The sequence below is a fragment of the Panulirus ornatus genome, chromosome 43, assembly GCF_036320965.1.
Source record: "Panulirus ornatus isolate Po-2019 chromosome 43, ASM3632096v1, whole genome shotgun sequence".
Lineage (NCBI taxonomy): Eukaryota > Metazoa > Arthropoda > Malacostraca > Decapoda > Palinuridae > Panulirus > Panulirus ornatus.
The window spans coordinates 24,461,390-24,481,326 of NC_092266.1; the positions used below are offsets into that span (position 1 = coordinate 24,461,390).

The 19,937-nt window shown below is 46.7% G+C and overlaps 1 protein-coding gene across 1 annotated transcript in view; it reads left to right on the forward strand.

The window, feature by feature from the left end:
* Positions 1 to 773: 773 nt before the first annotated feature.
* Positions 774 to 19,937, forward strand: part of LOC139762418 (G1/S-specific cyclin-D2-like) — a 54,420-nt gene continuing 35,256 nt past the window's right edge. The window contains exons 1-2 of the mRNA XM_071687279.1: positions 774 to 1,457; positions 5,209 to 5,424. Coding sequence (XP_071543380.1) covers positions 1,254 to 1,457; positions 5,209 to 5,424 — 420 coding nt within the window. The 5' untranslated portion in view covers positions 774 to 1,253. The remainder of the gene's footprint in view (positions 1,458 to 5,208; positions 5,425 to 19,937) is intronic.

A 19,937-nucleotide genomic window follows, 5' to 3' on the forward strand; every position in this document is an offset into this window, starting at 1 on the left:
ATATATATATATATATATATATATATATATATATATATATATATATAAAGCCAATGCATTTAAACAGCCATGGACATATCATACTCTAGGGTTTTATGATAAATAACAGATTCTATCCAAATCTTTGCAAGATAAACTGCAAAACCAAGTTGGTAGCCCCAGTATGTGTTCTGTGTATACAGTCGAATACTTGTCGAAAATAAGACATCTCTAAATTATATATCATTATCATGCATGGGTATAATTTTTCTATTATAACTCTTCTGTTGGTGGAATTCAGCTGAGCATTTACAAGAGAAATCGAGTACTGGAAATCTTTAAGTTATCCATCCAACAAGCACCGAAGGTCAGTTACACACTGCAAGGTATGACACGAAGTGAAATCAAAATATAAAGATAATGAAGTAAATGAATCATTTCTATCGTACTTTTCCACAAATTTTACGCCGATTCATGTTGATACCCATATATGATGCTTTCATAAATACTGATGAGTTTACTTTTATCTTTTTTTTGCATAAATGAGGCAGCCTGGCAATAACAAAATCAAATTCATTATCTTATATCGGCTGTTATCCCGACATTTCCACGCCGCTAAGCACTTACAATGAGACTACAAGAAAGCTAGTTGTGCGTAATATAATGAAATAATAAATCATTAATGAATTTCCCCAAGAGCATTTAGTTTTGTGTGGAAAGTCCGAAGTTCCCAGGATGTATCTGGCAACTCCCCTGAAGTCTCCCTTGTCGCGAAACAGCTGCCGCGCCGGCCGGCCAGAGCCTGACTCACCGTCAACCGAACTACCTCACTCAGTGTGCGTTGGGGAGAAGTGGAGGTTGGATGTGCGTTCCTCTCTCTCATCGCAACTTAACACGGCTTTTTACCTGCATGTGCACCGGGCTCTGACCCTCCCTGGATTGTAACAAATGACTTATCCATGTGATTACCTACTGACTGCTGTGTGACGAGATTTGTATAAGATTATCGGGAGACTTTAAAAGTGCAGTGACAGTGAAGGTATTAATGTCTGACTGTAATCTAAGGTTGTGAACTTGGTCCAACTCACACTCATCTTGCAAGTTATTAAAAGTGGATCGATCCCCTGCTTGAACCACGTGTTATCTACAGTCTCATCCTGTACCGTATTTAAACTTCACGAAGGGCCTATGTGATAAGAAAGCCGGCCCTTGCTCGAGATCCCAACTTGAGTAAGCCTAACCTTCGACCCAAGTCCCGGCACAGGCCCCGAAAGATGGAGTTGTATTGCTCCGAGCCCCCAGCATGTTCTGAGGGCCCCATAGCACAAGAGGACCCCACATTGTTGGCGGACACCCGGGTACTCGACAACCTGTTGCAGCTCCAACCATACACGATGCCACCACAGAATTACTTCAAACATATACAAAAGGACATAAAACCCAACATGCGCAAAGTTGTCACGAGATGGATGCTGGAAGTGAGTATGGGTGACGATTTTACACAAATAAGATTCAGGTGTCACTTTGAAATATATAGTCATTAGTGTTAAGTATTGCTGTATCTAGTGACACGGTGTTTACCATTGCCTTATTATGGGATAAGCTGATACTTTACTAATGACAGTTAGTTTTATACATAGATTAAGTTAGTAAGACTGTCTAGATTCTCACATCCTCATAAAAGTTATGATTTCTTTGCACATTTGGCCTGCAAAGTCTAGCTAGAATTATTTTGTACAGTTGCACGTGAGACATATTACATGCTCAATATTCCGTTTATTGAATTATGGGATGGCTATGTGGTCGTGATGAGGATGCACTGTTGTCAAGAATGAATTGATACGTTCTTCAGGGTAATGTAAGCCGGGATGACCTTTTTTTTTGTAATTTAAGATACACTTTTTGAATCTGCATTTTTCTTCTTCCTGGCCCTTGCATGTGATTGACACACTTATATAACTGTTGTGCCCAAAGATACTATTTTGAACGAATCCTTAAAGGTTTAGTCAAAGCGCAAGCAAACGTACGCAAGGGTTTCACCATCTTGCTTTACGTGAAGCGTTGTGGTCAAAACATATATCGAGACTCGCCCAATTCAGGGAAACTGCATGATCAACTCCCATCATACCTTTCGACAGCACCGATCCAGTAACGAATGTACGAGAAAACGGTTACTGGACATAATTTCAACATAGATTAACTGACGTAAATAATGAATGTAAAAAAACACGGGTTCTCAAAGACAATTATGGCTGATCTTGAATAACTTGTGCCGTGGAGTTATATCAAAACATTGGCATTACATTTGACCTCTAAAGCACTGGACATTACGATCCTATTAAGATGATGGAGTGACACTTCAGGGTAACTTCATAGGTTTCACGCTACTATATATACCCAAGGGAACGTCGTGTTATGATGGTTAAATACAACACTGATGGACCAGTGGCATCACGAAGCTATCTAATACGTAAAACCAGTGGGATGCCATCAGCGTATATAACACTGCAACACGAAAATGCCGGGTAAAATGGTGTAAAAAAAAAAAAAAAAATCAAATTGTCTACAGGCCTAAGCCGAGACGGAGGAAATACCGGTAACCTGACACTCATGGCTCCTCACACCAGGGCAGGAGGCCAGTCTCACACACCGTGTCCCCTCCTCCCTCCACTCACTCCCTCCTCCCTTACCCACCCTCATATCATGATGGGCCTCCTTTTCATCCTGATCGTTTTCATCTGTTGGCCATCCTTCGTTTTCTGTCGTCAGTGATAAAAGGGGAAAATTTCAACACGTTAGTCTTACACAAAACTTGTGTCGGGGGTATTTGCCTCTTCCCATACACTGTGTACCCTGAGCAGGTCGTCCCTACCTTCCCTAAGGCGGGTCAGGCATGCTAGGTCCGACCAGGGGTTGACCACACATTAATTGTCCACACTCTGCCCTGACCACATCCTGCAGATCTCTCTGCCCAGTGTCTGACCAGAGTCTTAACACCAACCCATTTTAAAAGGAGATGAATGTCAGTGGAAATGGCAGGACGGAAATGGACCTTTGTATTCGATTGCTGTTAACCAGAGCAATACAATGGTTGCATTTCTGTACTCAGTTCACTGGGATTGCTTTATGTGTCTTCTAGCTAAGGTAAAATAAAAAAAAAATAACGCAATGTTACTACGAAAACTTTCATTAATTTAAAAAAAAAATCCGATAAGTCTGCGTTATACATGAAAGGACTTTTCATTTAATGAAAGAGGAGCCGCCGCCCCCCCGCGTACCCCTCTATCGGTTGCCTTGTGTCCTAGACCCCCAACCAACATGGCCTTCCCTGTTCCTCAATACATGTGACAGACCCAATATTTGTCAAAGTCGCGGCCATCGCCTAGGCCTAGTATTACGTAGGCCTTTTCAATAAGGCTTCCTTACTTCTCTTTTCTTGGAGCACTGTTCTTCGTCTGAATCTTTCCATTTTCATGGCTTCATCTTGACCAGTTTTGTGAATAGGTCTTGGCCAAGTGTTTGGCCAAGAAATGAAACTGTTGTCAAGACAGTGGCGCCAAAGGCCTAATTGGGAGGCAGAAGAACTAATTACGAAGCTAAAAATTCTTATCGTTCCAAGAAACAGAGATTGATAATACGAGTCTAAGTGCTGCCATGTGTAATAATAGTACAGGTACCTGCAGTATTACTGTCCTTGAATATGCTTGCCCTAATTTTGGTTGTCCTCATACCACGTGCTTCCCAGACTCTACTCCGGCAAGTCTGTGGGTAGAAGATCCTAAGAAGGAAAAAAATAATCAAGCGAACCTTTCCTTCTTACCCTAACGGTCCCATAAACAAAGCTGTCTAGGTCGTGTACTGTTTACCCACAGTACACGCTCAGCTGTGGCCTAAACAAAACGTACGATTGGCAATCCCGTGTGAGGGGTCACATTCCAAAGTATAGTCAGAGGCTCTAAGAAAATGCTTGGAAAATACGCATTAAACTTCCACTTTTTAAATGTCTTGAGAAATTTGGGTCATTCGCGTCTTACACGGCGGCGGCCGGCCTCTGCTTGAAGGCGTAAAGTCATAAACTCTCCCGACGAGCATGCTGCGGTTTTGGTACTTGGGTACGAGAGCCTTAGGGGCGATAATTAAGGATGTCTTGGGCGCAGACATGCAGAATTGACCGCTGGCACAGGCCTACCGTAGGAGAAACGAACAAGGGGGGAAGGTGGGGGGGGGGGACGTGATGCTTCACGTGGCTGCCCCTCTTTAGAACGAAACGTGGTCGTCAATACAGTTCACAGTGTCTCAGTCATTGAGGAAGACCACTCCCTTGAACGATACAAGCACAACTACAGGAGCTGAGACGGGTGTAATGTCACACTACGTCAACCATAGCAACGTTAAGGGCTGTGACTTGGGAAGGCCCCTCTCGCCCGCTATGGTGAGAGAATCCTTGGGCTTTCAGACGACCTCGGGAGATTTTCGTTAAGCACTTTCTGTGGGACGTATCACTTACTGGGCTCCTTAAACGGACCTCGCACCCACCACTCGTGGCGTAGCAGGGAAATAATAATAATGATAATAATAATAATAATAATAATAATAATAATAATAATAGTCTCGGTTCTAACGTAAGGAATAAACACGGGAAGGAAAATGTCACGTGGTGCTTGTACATTTACGCTTCCAATGTTCTTTGTCGTAGTCGAACTGAAGTGTGTCCTATTCGTCTTTTCTTTTTTATGGGATTACTTTTCGTTATGGCGATTAGATGCACAAGATGTGTGCACTGCGTAATGAGTGATGGCAGCATGAAATGAACTATACTGAGAACTTTGCATTATGATTGTCACTTACTCTCTGACTGGTTTTTTTTAACTGCCTTGCCTAAAATGTCATTAACCTTTATTGTTATTAATGGGTATGCTTCTGGGAGCAACCGCCGTCGATATGGGCACCCTATGAAGTTAAACTGCATTACGTGCGAAGGTGGAAAGTGTGTGTGTGTGTGGGGGGGGGGGGGGGACAACAAAGCAGTCACTGAACTAACCTTCAGCCTACTACCTCAACTTCCTTCAGATCCATAAAATGAATCCCTTCATATTCGTAGTTCTCCCTACGGTCCACTTTGAAATGAAACACGACAAGTAACAGACTTACTACAGCGACTTAAAATATGAGATCAACACCTCCTCGTGTGGCCCATGGTTACATAAATGTCCTCGTCTTTATTTCCAGTTGTGTGAGGAGCACGCATGTGAGGAACAAGTGTTCTCTGTAGCCGTCAACTTCCTGGACCGGTTCCTCTGCGCATGTGTGATACAGACGACCCAACTGCAGCTGTTGGGTGCGGTGTGCCTACTGCTGGCGTCCAAGCTGCGGCAGTGTCGACCCTTCTCAATCGAGCTCCTCTCCTTCTACATGGTCTATGAAGTCAGCCAGGAAGAAATCAGGGTAAGTCCAGGAGAGAAAATGTTTGTCTGCTTTTCAGTAATTCTATGCCTTAGGTTTCATTTCTCTGTTTGTATATATTCTTTTTTAGAACTTCCGGATCACCTGATGATCCCTCACACCATTTTTTTAAGGTTAGGAGAGGGTACGAATCTAACTTAATCTATCTTAGCTATAATAATGTTTCGAGGGAATGGGGATGATGACTTCTGGTGATCGGAACTGCCATCATCAAGCCCATAATACGAAGACTTATTATGCTGGAAGTCACTAAGATACGTGGTAAGTATGGCTTGGGGCTTCGACCGCTTAAAACACACTCGGTATTTTGTATTCGACACTTATGATCAAACCCCCTTATGCACAACGGTAGAGGCTATCCTTGGGAATGATGGCATCAAGTCTAAGGTCAACATACTTGAAAGTCGTCTGGTCATCCTCAAGGGGTCGAGTATAACTGACTTGAAAATAATGGATGACATCCAAAATGTCGACCGATACTGGTGGAGTTCAAATCATCATGGCAAGAGATGGTCATCCGCAGACGCTGGAGGTTCACAGTGATTCCTGGGAAGGTTGTTGGAGGAGGGAGGGAAGGCGAGGAGGCCTGGACTTTCGAGACATTTTGGAAAGGGGCTTAACCGCACAACTCATTTTTTGTCTTTTGGGCTGTCTTGACTTATTTTTTTGTTTGTTATTTTAGTGTCAGGAATGTTTCTTTTTTTTTGTATGGTCATATTCTTGTCCAGTTGAAAGGAAAATCTGGTTAAATGACTCGCTTGATTTTCATTCTATCCCTCATCGTATTTGTAGGTCGGTAGATGAGCCAGACTAACTCCAATGGATAATCGGCATATCAGCCATATCTCTGTCAAACGGAAATTCTTGATGCATGCGCAGCAAGTTATCTGTGAGGTCGATTTCTCAATTGTGGTGGTAATATGATTTAGCTGCTCGTGGTTCATAACCAGACTAGAAGGTCATACGGCGACGAGAGACGTTAGAGAAACCTCTTTGGCTACGAGTATCAGTGGATACACAGTGCAGCGAGCGAGCACTTGTGTGTATATACAGATATATATATATATATATATACTCCAGGGGCAAGAACAGTTATTTGTATCACTTCAGGGATAAAAACATTTCTGTGAAAGGGCATAAGCTGAAAGCGGTTGAGGAAAGGACATATAGATATATACCGTACAGATACTAAGCGTTCTTGGCCAGCAAGGTTTTTAAAACCCCAATGGAAAGGCATGGTCTTGGGTGCCGAGGAAGGCCTATGATAGACTAACCAGTAGTTTGTGTGTGCATGTACATATTCATACTCTGCTGTTAAGCGCTTGGCGTGAAAGATATGATTTTTTTCGCCTTTGAAAACGGCTCTATTCATTTCTTGTGTAGGGAATATTTTCAAAATGCAAAGATGGGTTAGACTTCTGCCGAGTCAGGGGAAAATGGCTCTTGTAGACCCGTGACTAAAAGGCTTAAGTTAGTTGACCTAATATTATCGGTAAAGCGTAACCGGACTGGGAAGAGGAACGTAACCCCGAGATGCTGATGATAGGCAATGTTAATGTAGGCTTTCGTGTTGCCTCGAGACCGAAATGACACAGTGTATGTTCTGCAGTGCGTAGCCATCCGTCGATGGACTCGATCAAAGAGAAAATCTCTGCTCAAGATCCGATGGTTTTCTCAATCTAAACTTTTCCTATCGTTACCATAAATGCAAATATGAATTTTTTTTTTTATTTCTTTACCGTTTTGTATAAAATCGGCCATAAAGGAGGGGGGAAAAAAATCTTTGTCTTGAGTGGGGCAGTAAAATCCGTCAGGGGGAAAAACAGGTAAGGTAGGCCTACCACTGCTTTTTATTTAATTTTTTTTTCGTATTGGGTATTTTTCAAGAGTTCTTGGATAGGAGGGGAAAACAGTGTTATTGGGCAGTTAAGTCGGTTGCTTTATGGCCGCTGTGAGGCATCCAGACCGCGTGAGAGAGAGTGGGAGCAAACACCGTGTAGGTAAGATGGTAGACGGGGGGCGGCACGAACAAAAAATGGCCTGACGACTTGCTAAAGCAATGTGCAAAGAAGACAGTGAATGGCCACAGTTTACCCCCCTTGTGTACGTCCCTCGAGCACGGCAGTACGCCGCACGACCCTTAGATGACGTGACCTTTGACCTGACCAGTAAGGTCCAGGTCATTAATTAGACTCAAGGGTCGTATCTTCATGCTCAAAGATCGTAACGTTGGTCGTGTTCGAGACTCGAAAAGTCGTGCTTACAGAGCCTACCGTCGTAATTAAGGATCGTATTATCATGTTCAGAGGTATTGTAACCATGAAGCGGCTCTGCCATGCAGTATATATATATATATATATATATATATATATATATATATATATATATATATATATATATATATATATGGGAGCAGGGGGCTGGAAATCCTCCCCTCTCATTTTTTTTTTAATTTTCCAAAAGAAGGAACAGAGAAGGGGGCCAAGTGAGGATATTCCCTCAAAGGCCCAGTCCTCTGTTCTTAACGCTACCTCGCTAATGCGGGAAATGGCGAATAGTATGAAAAAAAAAGAAAATATATATATATATATATATATATATATATATATATATATATATATATATATATATATATATATATATATACATATTTCGAGCGAGCTGAATTCTTTGTACCCGCGGGTATACATTCTGGCTTTACGCAATCAACATTTGCATATTGTGTTCACCAGACCGGCCAAGGTTGTGAAGGGGTACGTAGGCCTATATGGACAGCGACCTCAAACAGCCTGACTGACCAGAGGAGCCACGACAAAACCCTCTTGGTCCCAGACGGGAGTTGAGGAGGCAAAGGCTCTCCAATAACATTCGTGTGGAATATATTAAAGGAGGAAGGGAAGGGGAGGGGAAGAAGCTTCTGGGATGTGTAAACTGTGAGGGAGGAGGAGGAGCGTGTGGTCGCCATCACACGGATGGTCGACTTTATGACGGCGGTGATGGTGGTTGCGATGCTTCCATTTTAATGACCCACACCTGGCTGCTTTGTGCTTGACTCGTGCCAATTAAGTCGCCGTCAATTAGCAGAAGCTTTTGACTAATCACCGGGAGCATTACTTCGTCCGCAACCCCGAGTGGTCCAACCAACCCCTCCCTCCCTCCCACAACGAAGCAGTAATAACCTCTCTCGATGTCAAACAAAAGCAAATCCCCACGTCACCTCAAACCTTCCTCCCGCCTCTAGCACACTAGGCAACACACACACACACACTCAAACCTTCCTCCCGCCTCTAGCACACTAGGTAACACACACACACACACACACACACTCAAACCTTCCTCCCGCCTGTAGCACACTAGGCAACACACACACACACTCAAACCTTCCTCCCGCCTCTAGCACACTAGGCAACACACACACTCACTCAAACCTTCCTCCCGCCTCTAGCACACTAGGTAACACACACACACACACACTCAAACCTTCCTCCCGCCTCTAGCACACTAGGTAACACACACACACACACACTCAAACCTTCCTCCCGCCTCTAGCACACTAGGTAACACACACACACACACACTCAAACCTTCCTCCCGCCTCTAGCACACTAGGCAACACACACACACACACTCAAACCTTCCTCCCGCCTCTAGCACACTAGGCAACACACACACTCACTCAAACCTTCCTCCCGCCTCTAGCACACTAGGTAACACACACACACACACACTCAAACCTTCCTCCCGCCTCTAGCACACTAGGTAACACACACACACACACACTCAAACCTTCCTCCCGCCTCTAGCACACTAGGTAACACACACACACACACACTCAAACCTTCCTCCCGCCTCTAGCACACTAGGCAACACACACACACACACTCAAACCTTCCTCCCGCCTCTAGCACACTAGGTAACACACACACACACACTCAAACCTTCCTCCCGCCTCTAGCACACTAGGTAACACACACACACACACTCAAACCTTCCTCCCGCCTCTAGCACACTAGGCAACACACACACACACTCAAACCTTCCTCCCGCCTCTAGCACACTAGGTAACACACACACACACACACTCAAACCTTCCTCCCGCCTCTAGCACACTAGGCAACACACACACACACACTCAAACCTTCCTCCCGCCTCTAGCACACTAGGTAACACACACACACACACTCAAACCTTCCTCCCGCCTCTAGCACACTAGGTAACACACACACACACACTCAAACCTTCCTCCCGCCTCTAGCACACTAGGCAACACACACACACACTCAAACCTTCCTCCCGCCTCTAGCACACTAGGTAACACACACACACACATCAACGGGTCTTCTCCAGGTACGGTCCTTGTATTTCATCGCGTGATTGTTACCAGCGGTAAACAATTTACTCGTGTGGGCACGTGTAAGCGGGGCACGTGCTCGGAGCCGTAGAAGTCGGCTATCTGTTGCTACGGCACGTGTCTGATCGTAATTGTTCTGGCCCTCACGTCACATCCCACACGTCACTTCTTTTGCCTACAAAATTTTTCTCTTCAAAATACTCGACTTTTTTTTCTTTTCATTTCTTTTTTTTTTCTTTACTTACCAACTTGATTATACTTTCGCTTGTTGTACTTCTGCGTTATGATATGCCTTCCGGCCGAGTGGCAGAAAACCATGGGAGTTATCGCCATTTAGTGATTATATTGCGGCCAATTTTCCCCCCCCGGCGTATCGATTGGAGAGGGAGTATAACAATGCCGCCGGGTGCGTCGGCCCCGCCAAATAACTCTGCACTGTGAGCGCCATTGATTAATGATACGCAACGTGGCGCTCTGACGTACCATCATCACCTGCTTGGCTCTATATCCTTCAGTTCCCTCCTCCTCCTCCACCTCCACCTCCTCCTCCCCATTTCACATCTCGTGTACAAGGATGAATAAGCAAAGTGTATATGTATACATCACTTGACAGAGGCGTGATGTAGGGGGGCATGTTATACTGGCAGGAAACATCTTCAAAAGAGCTGGTTCGGGTTGTCTCCTCCTGCTGGGGGCATTTTGGCGCCAAGCCGCATGGCGCGCGGGAAAACTTTTGTAAGCGGTCGAGGGGGTTCCCGGCACATGCCAAAATGAGCGACTCCCTGATCACTGTTCACCCGTGTGTCTTACCGTACCACACAGTCTATTGTTTCTTTTGCCTGTGGTTGCCTTCATAATCCTCGATACTGTTTTCGCTTCTTGTATATAAAGAGTTGGATTATCGAGGATTTCCAACCTACCCAACCCTGCGAGCGCTTCGACATTCCCAGGTTCTGGTTGCAGTCGAGGTTTTCGACCCGCCAGGTCAGCCTCACCCCACACACACTGATACGAAAGATGATAACGTCACGCGAGACGCAACACATTGTTTCCCTCAAGTGTCGGATTTTAAGTTAATTGCCCCTCGTTTGGGGATCTTGGTTTTATGTGATTAGAAGTTCGTTTAGTGTCATATCGGTACTTAAGACACACGTCACAGAGGTTTGTAAAGAGTCGAGAAATATCGGGACTTTATGTTGGTTTGGGTACGTACCCCTGGTGGGGTCAAGTGCCGGATATGCGAGCCATAACGCGTAAAACATGTGGGGCCGGCGTGACCAGTGACCCCTGGGGGAGACTAACGTCATCTAGGGGTCGGGTCAGTGCCTCGGTATGCCTAACTGCCGCCGTAACTGACACTAGTGATTTCCGGGGCTTTATGGCTCAGCCTCGTCACTCGCCGACGGGAAGAGCCTCCGCCTCCCTCCTCCTCCTCCTCCTCCCCACACACACTAACTGTCGCAAAAACTTGAGCCGATGAGAGATTTACGACGGGGATCCGACAGTATGGTTTGTGTGTGTGTGCGAGGGAGCACAGGTCCACCTCGCCTCTACTCTAAGGGTGGTGTGAGCGTATCGGTATATGCTAGTCTGCTGCTTGCCTAACATGCGCCTAACAACATTTCTGTGCCCAGAGGAGAGTGGAGCGGGTGGTGGGAGAGGGCCGACCAAACCTGGAACCCTCCCCCCCAAGCCCACAACCTGCCCTCTCCTCAAACGGGTCCCTCTCCCCGTCCTCTCCCGACCATGTAGGAGGGACACATGTACAGACCTGTTGGTGGTGTTGGCTTCTCCCCCTTAATGGTGTCTGGGCAGCGAGACAAGAGACGCTCTGAAAGGAGTTGGTTACCATGTGCCTTTTTCAGTTGCCCAAACACGATTCACGATTATATTTTCCCGATAAAAAAATATTTCCAGCCTTTTGAGTCATAGTATACATCACAATGCCTTGTGATTTATATCAACTGAGACTTAAAACAACAGAGTCAGCACAGGATGGCATAGCTGCCGAGGGAAATACAACCAAGTGACAGTCAAGATCTGTACACTCGACTCCAGTTCCTTAAGTCGCCTACTGCAGCACAGCATATGAATAGCTAGAGCTAATGAGGAGAACCTACTTACTTGTACTTTACGTAGAGCACTTAGAGAGAGAGAGAGAGAGAGAGAGAGAGAGAGAGAGAGAGAGAGAGAGAGAGAGAGAGAGAGAGCTGATCTTATGTCTTTTTTCTTTTCAACACTTTCTTGACGCATTACAAACACAAGTAGCAGAGAGAATGACATGCGCATGAAAACACTATAACAACAAATTTGATTGTTTTGCTCTTTCACAAGCAGACTGTGGAACACCGCACCAAAAGTCATATTACCTGATTTGGCAACATTATCCGTTCACATAACACTGAGATACTATTCAGTTAACCGATATGGATAATTATATAAGTAATATATAGAGCTGTAACTCTCTTTGCCTTAGAATTAAAAAATCGAGATCCGAAACGATACAAAATGACAAACGAAGATAACCGGAAATTCACGAGATATGACAGGATTAATACCTCCCATGTACCCACGTACTGGTTTGTGATGATCAATCTTTGTGATTATTAATCATCTCCGTCATTCTGTGGCCAATCGCCAATAAAAAAAAATTACTCCATTTCATTCCTACAGATTATCATTTCTCTCACGCTGTTATGCAGTAGCTACACTTGTAATATGACTGACCAAATTACGGTGCTTTTCTGTACATACATGAGCGTCTTTACCTTCCTTTACGTCTTAATAATTTCATTTCTTGTCTTCGTCTCGAGAAGATACTGACATTTGAGTTCGTAATTTTGGTTCGCTATTATAGGAAGGCAAGACGTGCTGGCGATGAACGATTGTTGCCCCACTGAGCACTTATGTCACCTGTGGCTCATCCACGTTGCCGGAAGATTTTTAATTTATTTATTGGCGTTTATACCGTCTGATAATTGTCTCCTCGACCCTTCGCCACGACAGGGGTTGTTCGCGTAGCCTCGCGTGCTGGGCCACAACGATTTAATTGTGGCCACAACAGTCGAATCTTAAAGCCCTTGTCCAACACGTGTTTCCTTACGAGTTGCATGCAGAACACAAGCTAACCCCCCCAATCAGGTCCTCTTGCTCATAACTTATTGCTGGTAGTCATATGACCCGATCTACTATCCACCGCCACCCATCTACCACACACTTGCTACCCAAACACACCTACAGCGTTATCCTCCAACCTACACTCCTACCTAAATACACTTACAGTGGTATACCCCCTAGCCAAATACACCTACACTGCTATCACCTAAGAGATTTACCTCTACCCAAAGACACCACCAACACCAATATTTCACCTTATTTCAGAAACGTTCAGCCGGAACACCATGCATACGTACTATGTTTATCCTTTTACACAATACTGCAATGGACCAAAGAATACAGTAACCCTGATTTAACGAAAAAGAAACATGCGAGGGTCAGAAAGACAAAACGAGTCACGTTATAGTGATGTCGATGAATGTGCAGCTCCCCGTGGTTATGCACAGTTTTCCCTGGGGTTGGCTACGGGCACATCACACCTCAGGGGATCTACGGGGGGGCTGTGGTGCCTCTGGATACACCAGCCCAGTGATAGTGCAGGGGAGGGTGAGGTGGAGGGGGTGTCCGCCTCCAGGAGACCACTGCTGCTCTATAATGGAGGGGAGTGCGCGGTGGGATTATAGAGGAGGACGGTGGATGACAATGGCAGCAGCTCAGTCTATCCATCAAACTCGGGACGGTGCGCGGAGGAGCCAGCTACCTCTCTCTCTCTCTCACGGGGACGGGCAGGAGGGACGAGGGGCAAGCCAGCGGGGGAGGAGAGGAGTTCTAGTAGGTAGGGGCGAGAGGGAGTTAGCTGGGGAGGTGAGGGGGAGAGAGAGAAGGGCGGGAGGGCAATAGGATGGAGGAGGTGGGAGGCTGGTGACGGAGGGAAGACATGTGGAATGACTAGGAGGGAGACTGTCCAGGAAGGTGAGGTGTACAGCGATGTGTCACTATCGCTACAAGTAATTGTCATCTATCGAAGTACTATACAACTTCCTTTTTTCGTTTTCCTCGTCCTTCCTCATTCTTTGAATTCCCCCGCCTCCTACAGCAGCAGCACAAGGAAGCACCTCACCTCTGTGTCACCAAACCACCGTAACACAACCCTTCTTGTCAGCCGCCTCTGGACGCGTAAATATGATCGATCTCGTCTCCCACGTCACAGAATTTGCACGGGGGGAAACTCATCTGTTTTCAGTGTCTCCGGTAGTGAGGTCGAGCCAGTCCCCCCCCCCCCTTATTGGTTAGCTAACAACCCTCGTCCCCACGCTCTCTTACACCCCTCCCACCCATACCCTTCCCTTAGCACAGGTGTGTGGTGGGTGTAGTAGCATCCTTAACCATATAAGCAGGACATTTCAGGGTCAGGTCAAATGGTCAGGCTATATCATTCATGAAGGCTATACCATCGTGTACAATTAACCCACACACAATTTGTCTCTGTATACATACACTATGTACTTCATGTGTCTTGTGAATGATGTGTATACATGTACTGTGTCTTCCTCGTCTTCCTCGAATTGACATAACACTGGAGTTCGATTGAGGGAAATACTACCAATACATAAGAAAGCCATGCTATTAATTTATAACGAACAACTCCCCCTTCTCACCTGGTTCCTCTGAATAGAATATTTTAGCCGTAACGACTGATACTTAGGTGGGTCATGAAGGTGCCATGACACATTGAAAGAAAGTGACACCAGCAGCGGCACTGTCAGTGAGACTTACCCCCTCCTCCGGCCTGCTCTGTTTGGTCAGGAGTCGGGTTGCTTCCGAAGTGCGACCGAGCGGTAAATAAGCCCGTAAAGGCCTCCTCCTCCTCCTCCTCCTTCTACCACCAGCGCTAGCGCTCTCTTGAACCCTTCTATAAGGCTCAACACGACGGTGTGACTCACTGTGCCTCTTACCACGCCGTCTGTAACTCGCCAGCCTGTTTCATTCATCATGCTGTTCGAGACTCACCAAACCCGTCTGGCTGGTTCGTCCCCTCCGCTATACCCAGTAGTGTGTACATTATTTACTGATTTGGGCTGCTTCCCTTAGGGGGGAAATCGAGAAATCCTTTATATCCTTCATAAGTTTTTTTTTCTTCTGCTGGCGTTCATCGTACTGGACTCCCAGGTGTAACCTTTGAGTAATGTTTACTATCAGCACGCCTCCCGTAGCGAGCCAATCACTTCGAGACTCGGAGCTTCGCGCTTCAAAGACGGCCGCCATTTTACCCAAACAATATCGCATCACTCAGGCCGTCGTGGTGTCCGAACGCTCTCACTGTCTAGCGTTCGTGTCACATGTATATATATATTTTTTTACCTTAGTATTTGTGCAATTCAATTTTACAATTTGCATTAAGTAAGCAATATATTAAACTATCATAGACTTTGAAAATATATTTGTGTTACAGAATTCAGTGAACCCTAAAACGAAAATGATCACTTGCATGGATTCGAACAAGGACTCCTTAACCTTCGAGAGGTTCGGGGCTGATCCTGACATATGCTGTCTCCCCTACAATCATAAGTCGGCCTCACATAACTCCCAAATTCAATATGATCTTTAAATCCTGTCTATGAGACTTCGAACTACATTTGGAAATAAGAAAGGGGATACTTGTATGGTATTTGGCGAGGTGTTTTTCCTGACTGAATGAAGGTGGATTGCTTATTTTTATCCGGGGTTTACTTTCGGGGAAGGACGACCACGGTTACAGCCTCGGTAATATTTTACGGTCGGTTGAAATTTATAACTGGAAAGACGATTATTAGGTACGTTGAAATGTTAATTACTTGACAGTTGAGCAAAGTTAAGTTATTGCGTTCGTTTCAGAAATACGTTTGGCCTAGTCTTAACTCCATGAATACGGCTTTTAGGGAACCTCGATTACGGCGGCTTTACTCTTTAAGTACGACGACCTTAACCTAATAATTACGGTCAACGACAACCACACAAGTACGATAATTTTCATCACACTCCGGTTAACCATACATTATGTGTTGTGCTCAACGGGGTAAATTCATGGAAGTGAAGGGGTTAAAATCGCCGTATTCAAGGCGTTAATGTGGATTTGATCCACCATAAGCGAGGCTGGAAGGGTATGAGAAAGGTGATAAGACGGTGGGGTATCGTACGCTACGCCTCCCCGCCTTGTGATTGGTTTTCACATGTCGCCAAGTGCCTGTCCCTGTTGGACTTGAGGCTGGGTTTTATTGATGGTTCTCCCTGGCCGCTACTTTCACCTGTGTGGCAGCTGGTCACCTGGTTGTGTTTATAGCGTTATTGCTTCCTTGTTAGCGAGCGGCTAGCGCCTCCACTTTAACTGTTAGCTGTTTACCAGGACTTTGAGAACTAATTGTATCAGGACTTTAAGCAGAACTTTAAGAGCTAATGTAATTTCTTCTTCTGGGGTTGGGTATAACATTATAAGCATTGGATATTAACCGAGCATAATGGAAATGTGATGCGTGTCAGTCAGTGTATTGTGATACGTCACATCTCGTAGCTGTTGAAGTCTGTTCTCCCTCCCTACCTGTGAGGCAAGACAAAGGTTCCTCATTCCTGGCCTACCACCATCCTGCTTCGCTACGCTTTCTTATTTACCCTTCCGGCTCATCTGGGTGTCGTGCTTGCTCTGTAGAGGCTTGAAATAATCTTGAGAACCACCAACCATATTTGACAGATAATGTACGTTTTCTTTAACACGACTCAATTCCTCCCGCGCGAAATTTTGTTATTGCCACCATCAGCGTCCGAGCCACTGCTTAGTGCCCCTAAGACGCACATCCTTCTGTAAGAGTGGTAGGCCGTATCTCTCACTTCCTGACTCACTCTGTATATCTTTCTCCCTCTCTTCCCCCACTTCCCCGCATCTCCCACACCCTCTCCACACCTGTGCTGCCTCGTCAGGTTGAGTCACGGACGAACCTGCTCTGGCGCAACGCGCGCAGATGGGAGATGGAGGGTGCTCGCCCTCAACAAGTTATTGCGTCTTGGATGCGGAGAACGCCCTGGCTCAGTCCGTCTCCTCATTTATGAATTGTAAGAACACAACACTTATTTCAAAGCAATATGACCCTCTTCAGCGATGACGAATTGCGCCACGCTCATCGCGTCTTCCTTCCTGTTTCCTCTTGTCTTTCCCACCTGGACATTCCTGTCTCCATCGTCAGTAGTGATCGTGGCGGTGTATGGAGGAACGGAGTCACTTCCTGCCTGACGTGAGAACACCGCCCAGCACCTGTTGGCCTACCTGTTGCTACTGCGGCAGGTCTAACGTGACGCTCGGAAGGTCTGGTGTAGCCTCCAATCTGACTGGAGTAAGTACTGTGTTTGGGACAGTCACACGAAGCTGGGAAATTCCTTTCGTCTAGAAACAAATTTCTGTGCCTGTAGGAATGCGCGCCTTCACAACACAGAACGCACGCACGTAAGCACATACCTCCTTACGTTCGCAGACACGCACGCGTGCGCGCGCGCACACACACACACACACACACACACACACACACACACACACACAACCTCAGGTTCTGTATTCCACTTCCCATGCCTCTCTGGAAGGTTTCCAGCTGCCATTATTCCATGAGAATGGTGTGCCCTGGTGAATGGCTGGTGGTGTCCACTGCACAGACCACCGCCTCCTAACATTTACTCTTCCGGCCGTGGACCTTTACGTCAGAGAACTACCCATCGTCAGTGTAGGGGGATGCCCGCCATTGTCTCCCGCCAATCACACTATCGGGGAAACCAGTCTTCCGCTTGTCTCCCTGGGTCGCCCTCCTCCCTCCTCTATGATAGACCAAATCACATTTTGTTACACGTACGTTTATCCTCCCTTCCTTCGCTGCTTCGTCCTTCCTCCCCTCAGCCTCTCCGAAGGGCCTCAACCCATCTTGTCCACCGCCTGGGGTGAGGGACAAGAGGATAGGAGGGTCGAGGGCGTCCCTCCCGAAGCCTGGTTACTCGAGGAGGTCACATCGGGAGCTCCTCTCCGTTGTTTGCATTTTATAACCGGGTCGGAGTTGTCGATGTTTGCGGAGGGGTGGAACGCAGGGGGGCCGTGTTTATGGTGTAAAACGAGCCAAACAGTTCCACACGGTGAGCCTAACCCGTCCAGCACCCAGCCTGACGCGCCCAGTGCCACCAGGGATGTTTTGGTAAACGGGGGCTGGGCCCAAGAAGCCGGGGAATTTCTGGCCATGAAGGGCTCGAAGCGGTCACCGCAGGAGGTGGAGAAAGGCTCTTTGAGGCGGCCAATGCAACCTGGGCACTGCAGGAGGGTGAAGGGCCCAGCCACTTAGCGCAGCCCTAGCACATATGGCGGGAGACCCTCATCCAAATAAGCCCCTTCCTCCTCCGCTCTTACCTATCCTTCCGCTAATTTAACCCTTTTTCCGCGGGTACTTGAGTACTGCCCCGTTCGGCATCCACAGTACGGAAATGTCTGCTGTTTGCTCACGGGTGACGGAGCTCTGAAGAAAAACCGGAAGACCACGGAGGAGGAGGAGGGAAGGAAGGCCCAAGTGTTGTGTTTCAGTTTCACGTATCAACTGTAACTAGAATCTCGCGATGGTGTCATCAGACACTAATTCATCCTTCCCTCCCGAGGAGACATATGTTCCATTATTTTAATGGCGGCCAGCTGACCTTCATTATCATAATGATATTTTGATGACGTGAGGCGGGACGGGCGGCCGGCCGGCCGGGTTGGCGGCACTAACCCCACAACACACACACACACACACACACACACACACACACACACACACACACACACACACACAACTCCACCACCACCACCACTACTACTATCCGCCAGGTGCCCCCCCATCAACACCTTGTTGTTTCTACGGCCACTTGAAACTGCCTCCTAAGTGATGGCGTTCGTGTTTGCTCCATGGTTCCTACTCATCGTTTAATCCATGGGTGTCGCTGGTTAACCTATCATCTCATCCCCTTCACTGCCTGCAGAACCCCAGCCCTTCATTCAGTCCACCTCGGGACTCATGAGGTAGGGGGTCCAGACCTGACGTTCTCAAATTAAGGGGAAATGGGTACTAATCTGTGAAGATACGTGACCCCGATACCGCCATTTAGTAAGACGAATCACTTGGGGGAGGAGGAATATACACCTCTCACCTCGGCATAGGTCAAGACGAGTCAGATGACCACCACTTTAATCCCCACCGGAGGTCATCAGAGGCCACGCCCCTTAGGACCTCTTGACTGACCTCATTATAAGTCTATATTTTTCTGTGTCGTGAGGTGTCGTCCGGTGTTAAGGTGTCTGTTTGATGGAGAGGTTTGGCTCTTCATCGGAAGGAAACTGGTGACGCGTGGGGGTGTCGGCGGCTCGATTGCACGAATGAAATCACACAACAATCCAGGCGACTCCAACTACCACCAGGATGTCCAACGTTCAGTATCTTAGCCAGTGATGGGGGGTCATTACCCCGTGCATTTTCAGATCTCGACCCGTACCCGTTCATGCTGACTAAGTTGACGTAAACGCAACAATCAGTGTATGAAGGAAAAAAAAATATATCCCGAGGAAAAAACACGTGTCGGCATCTCGCTGCCCGTGACCTGACTTGACCCTTGTAGAGTGGGTTGGGTGACCTAGGGACCGGCGGCAGCTGCCTTCATACTTGACCCTTGTAAGAGCGGGTTCTCTCATGACATTCGTTCGTCAAATGACCACCTCAAAACACTTTATAAAAGTGTTGAAGTGAAACCTGATGAGCGGGGTGGTGCTCATGTGGGTAGAGTTAGTGAGGAGGAGGAGGAGGAGGAGGAGGGAGATGTCTTGATTGGTAGCCATTCCTGAAGCGGTGGTCGACGAAGACCCTTGTTTTCTCTATGTATGAGGGTCAGACTTCACCGCCATCATCCCCTTGTGTGTCCCCTAACCTGAACGTGTCTCTTGGTATAATTATCCCCGCCTGACTGTGCTGTGCTGTGCGGATATTGGCAGCATCTGGCCCGGGACAAACGAGTTATTAAAAGAGGTCTATTTTCGACCTAGCTGTCCTAACCTCGTCCA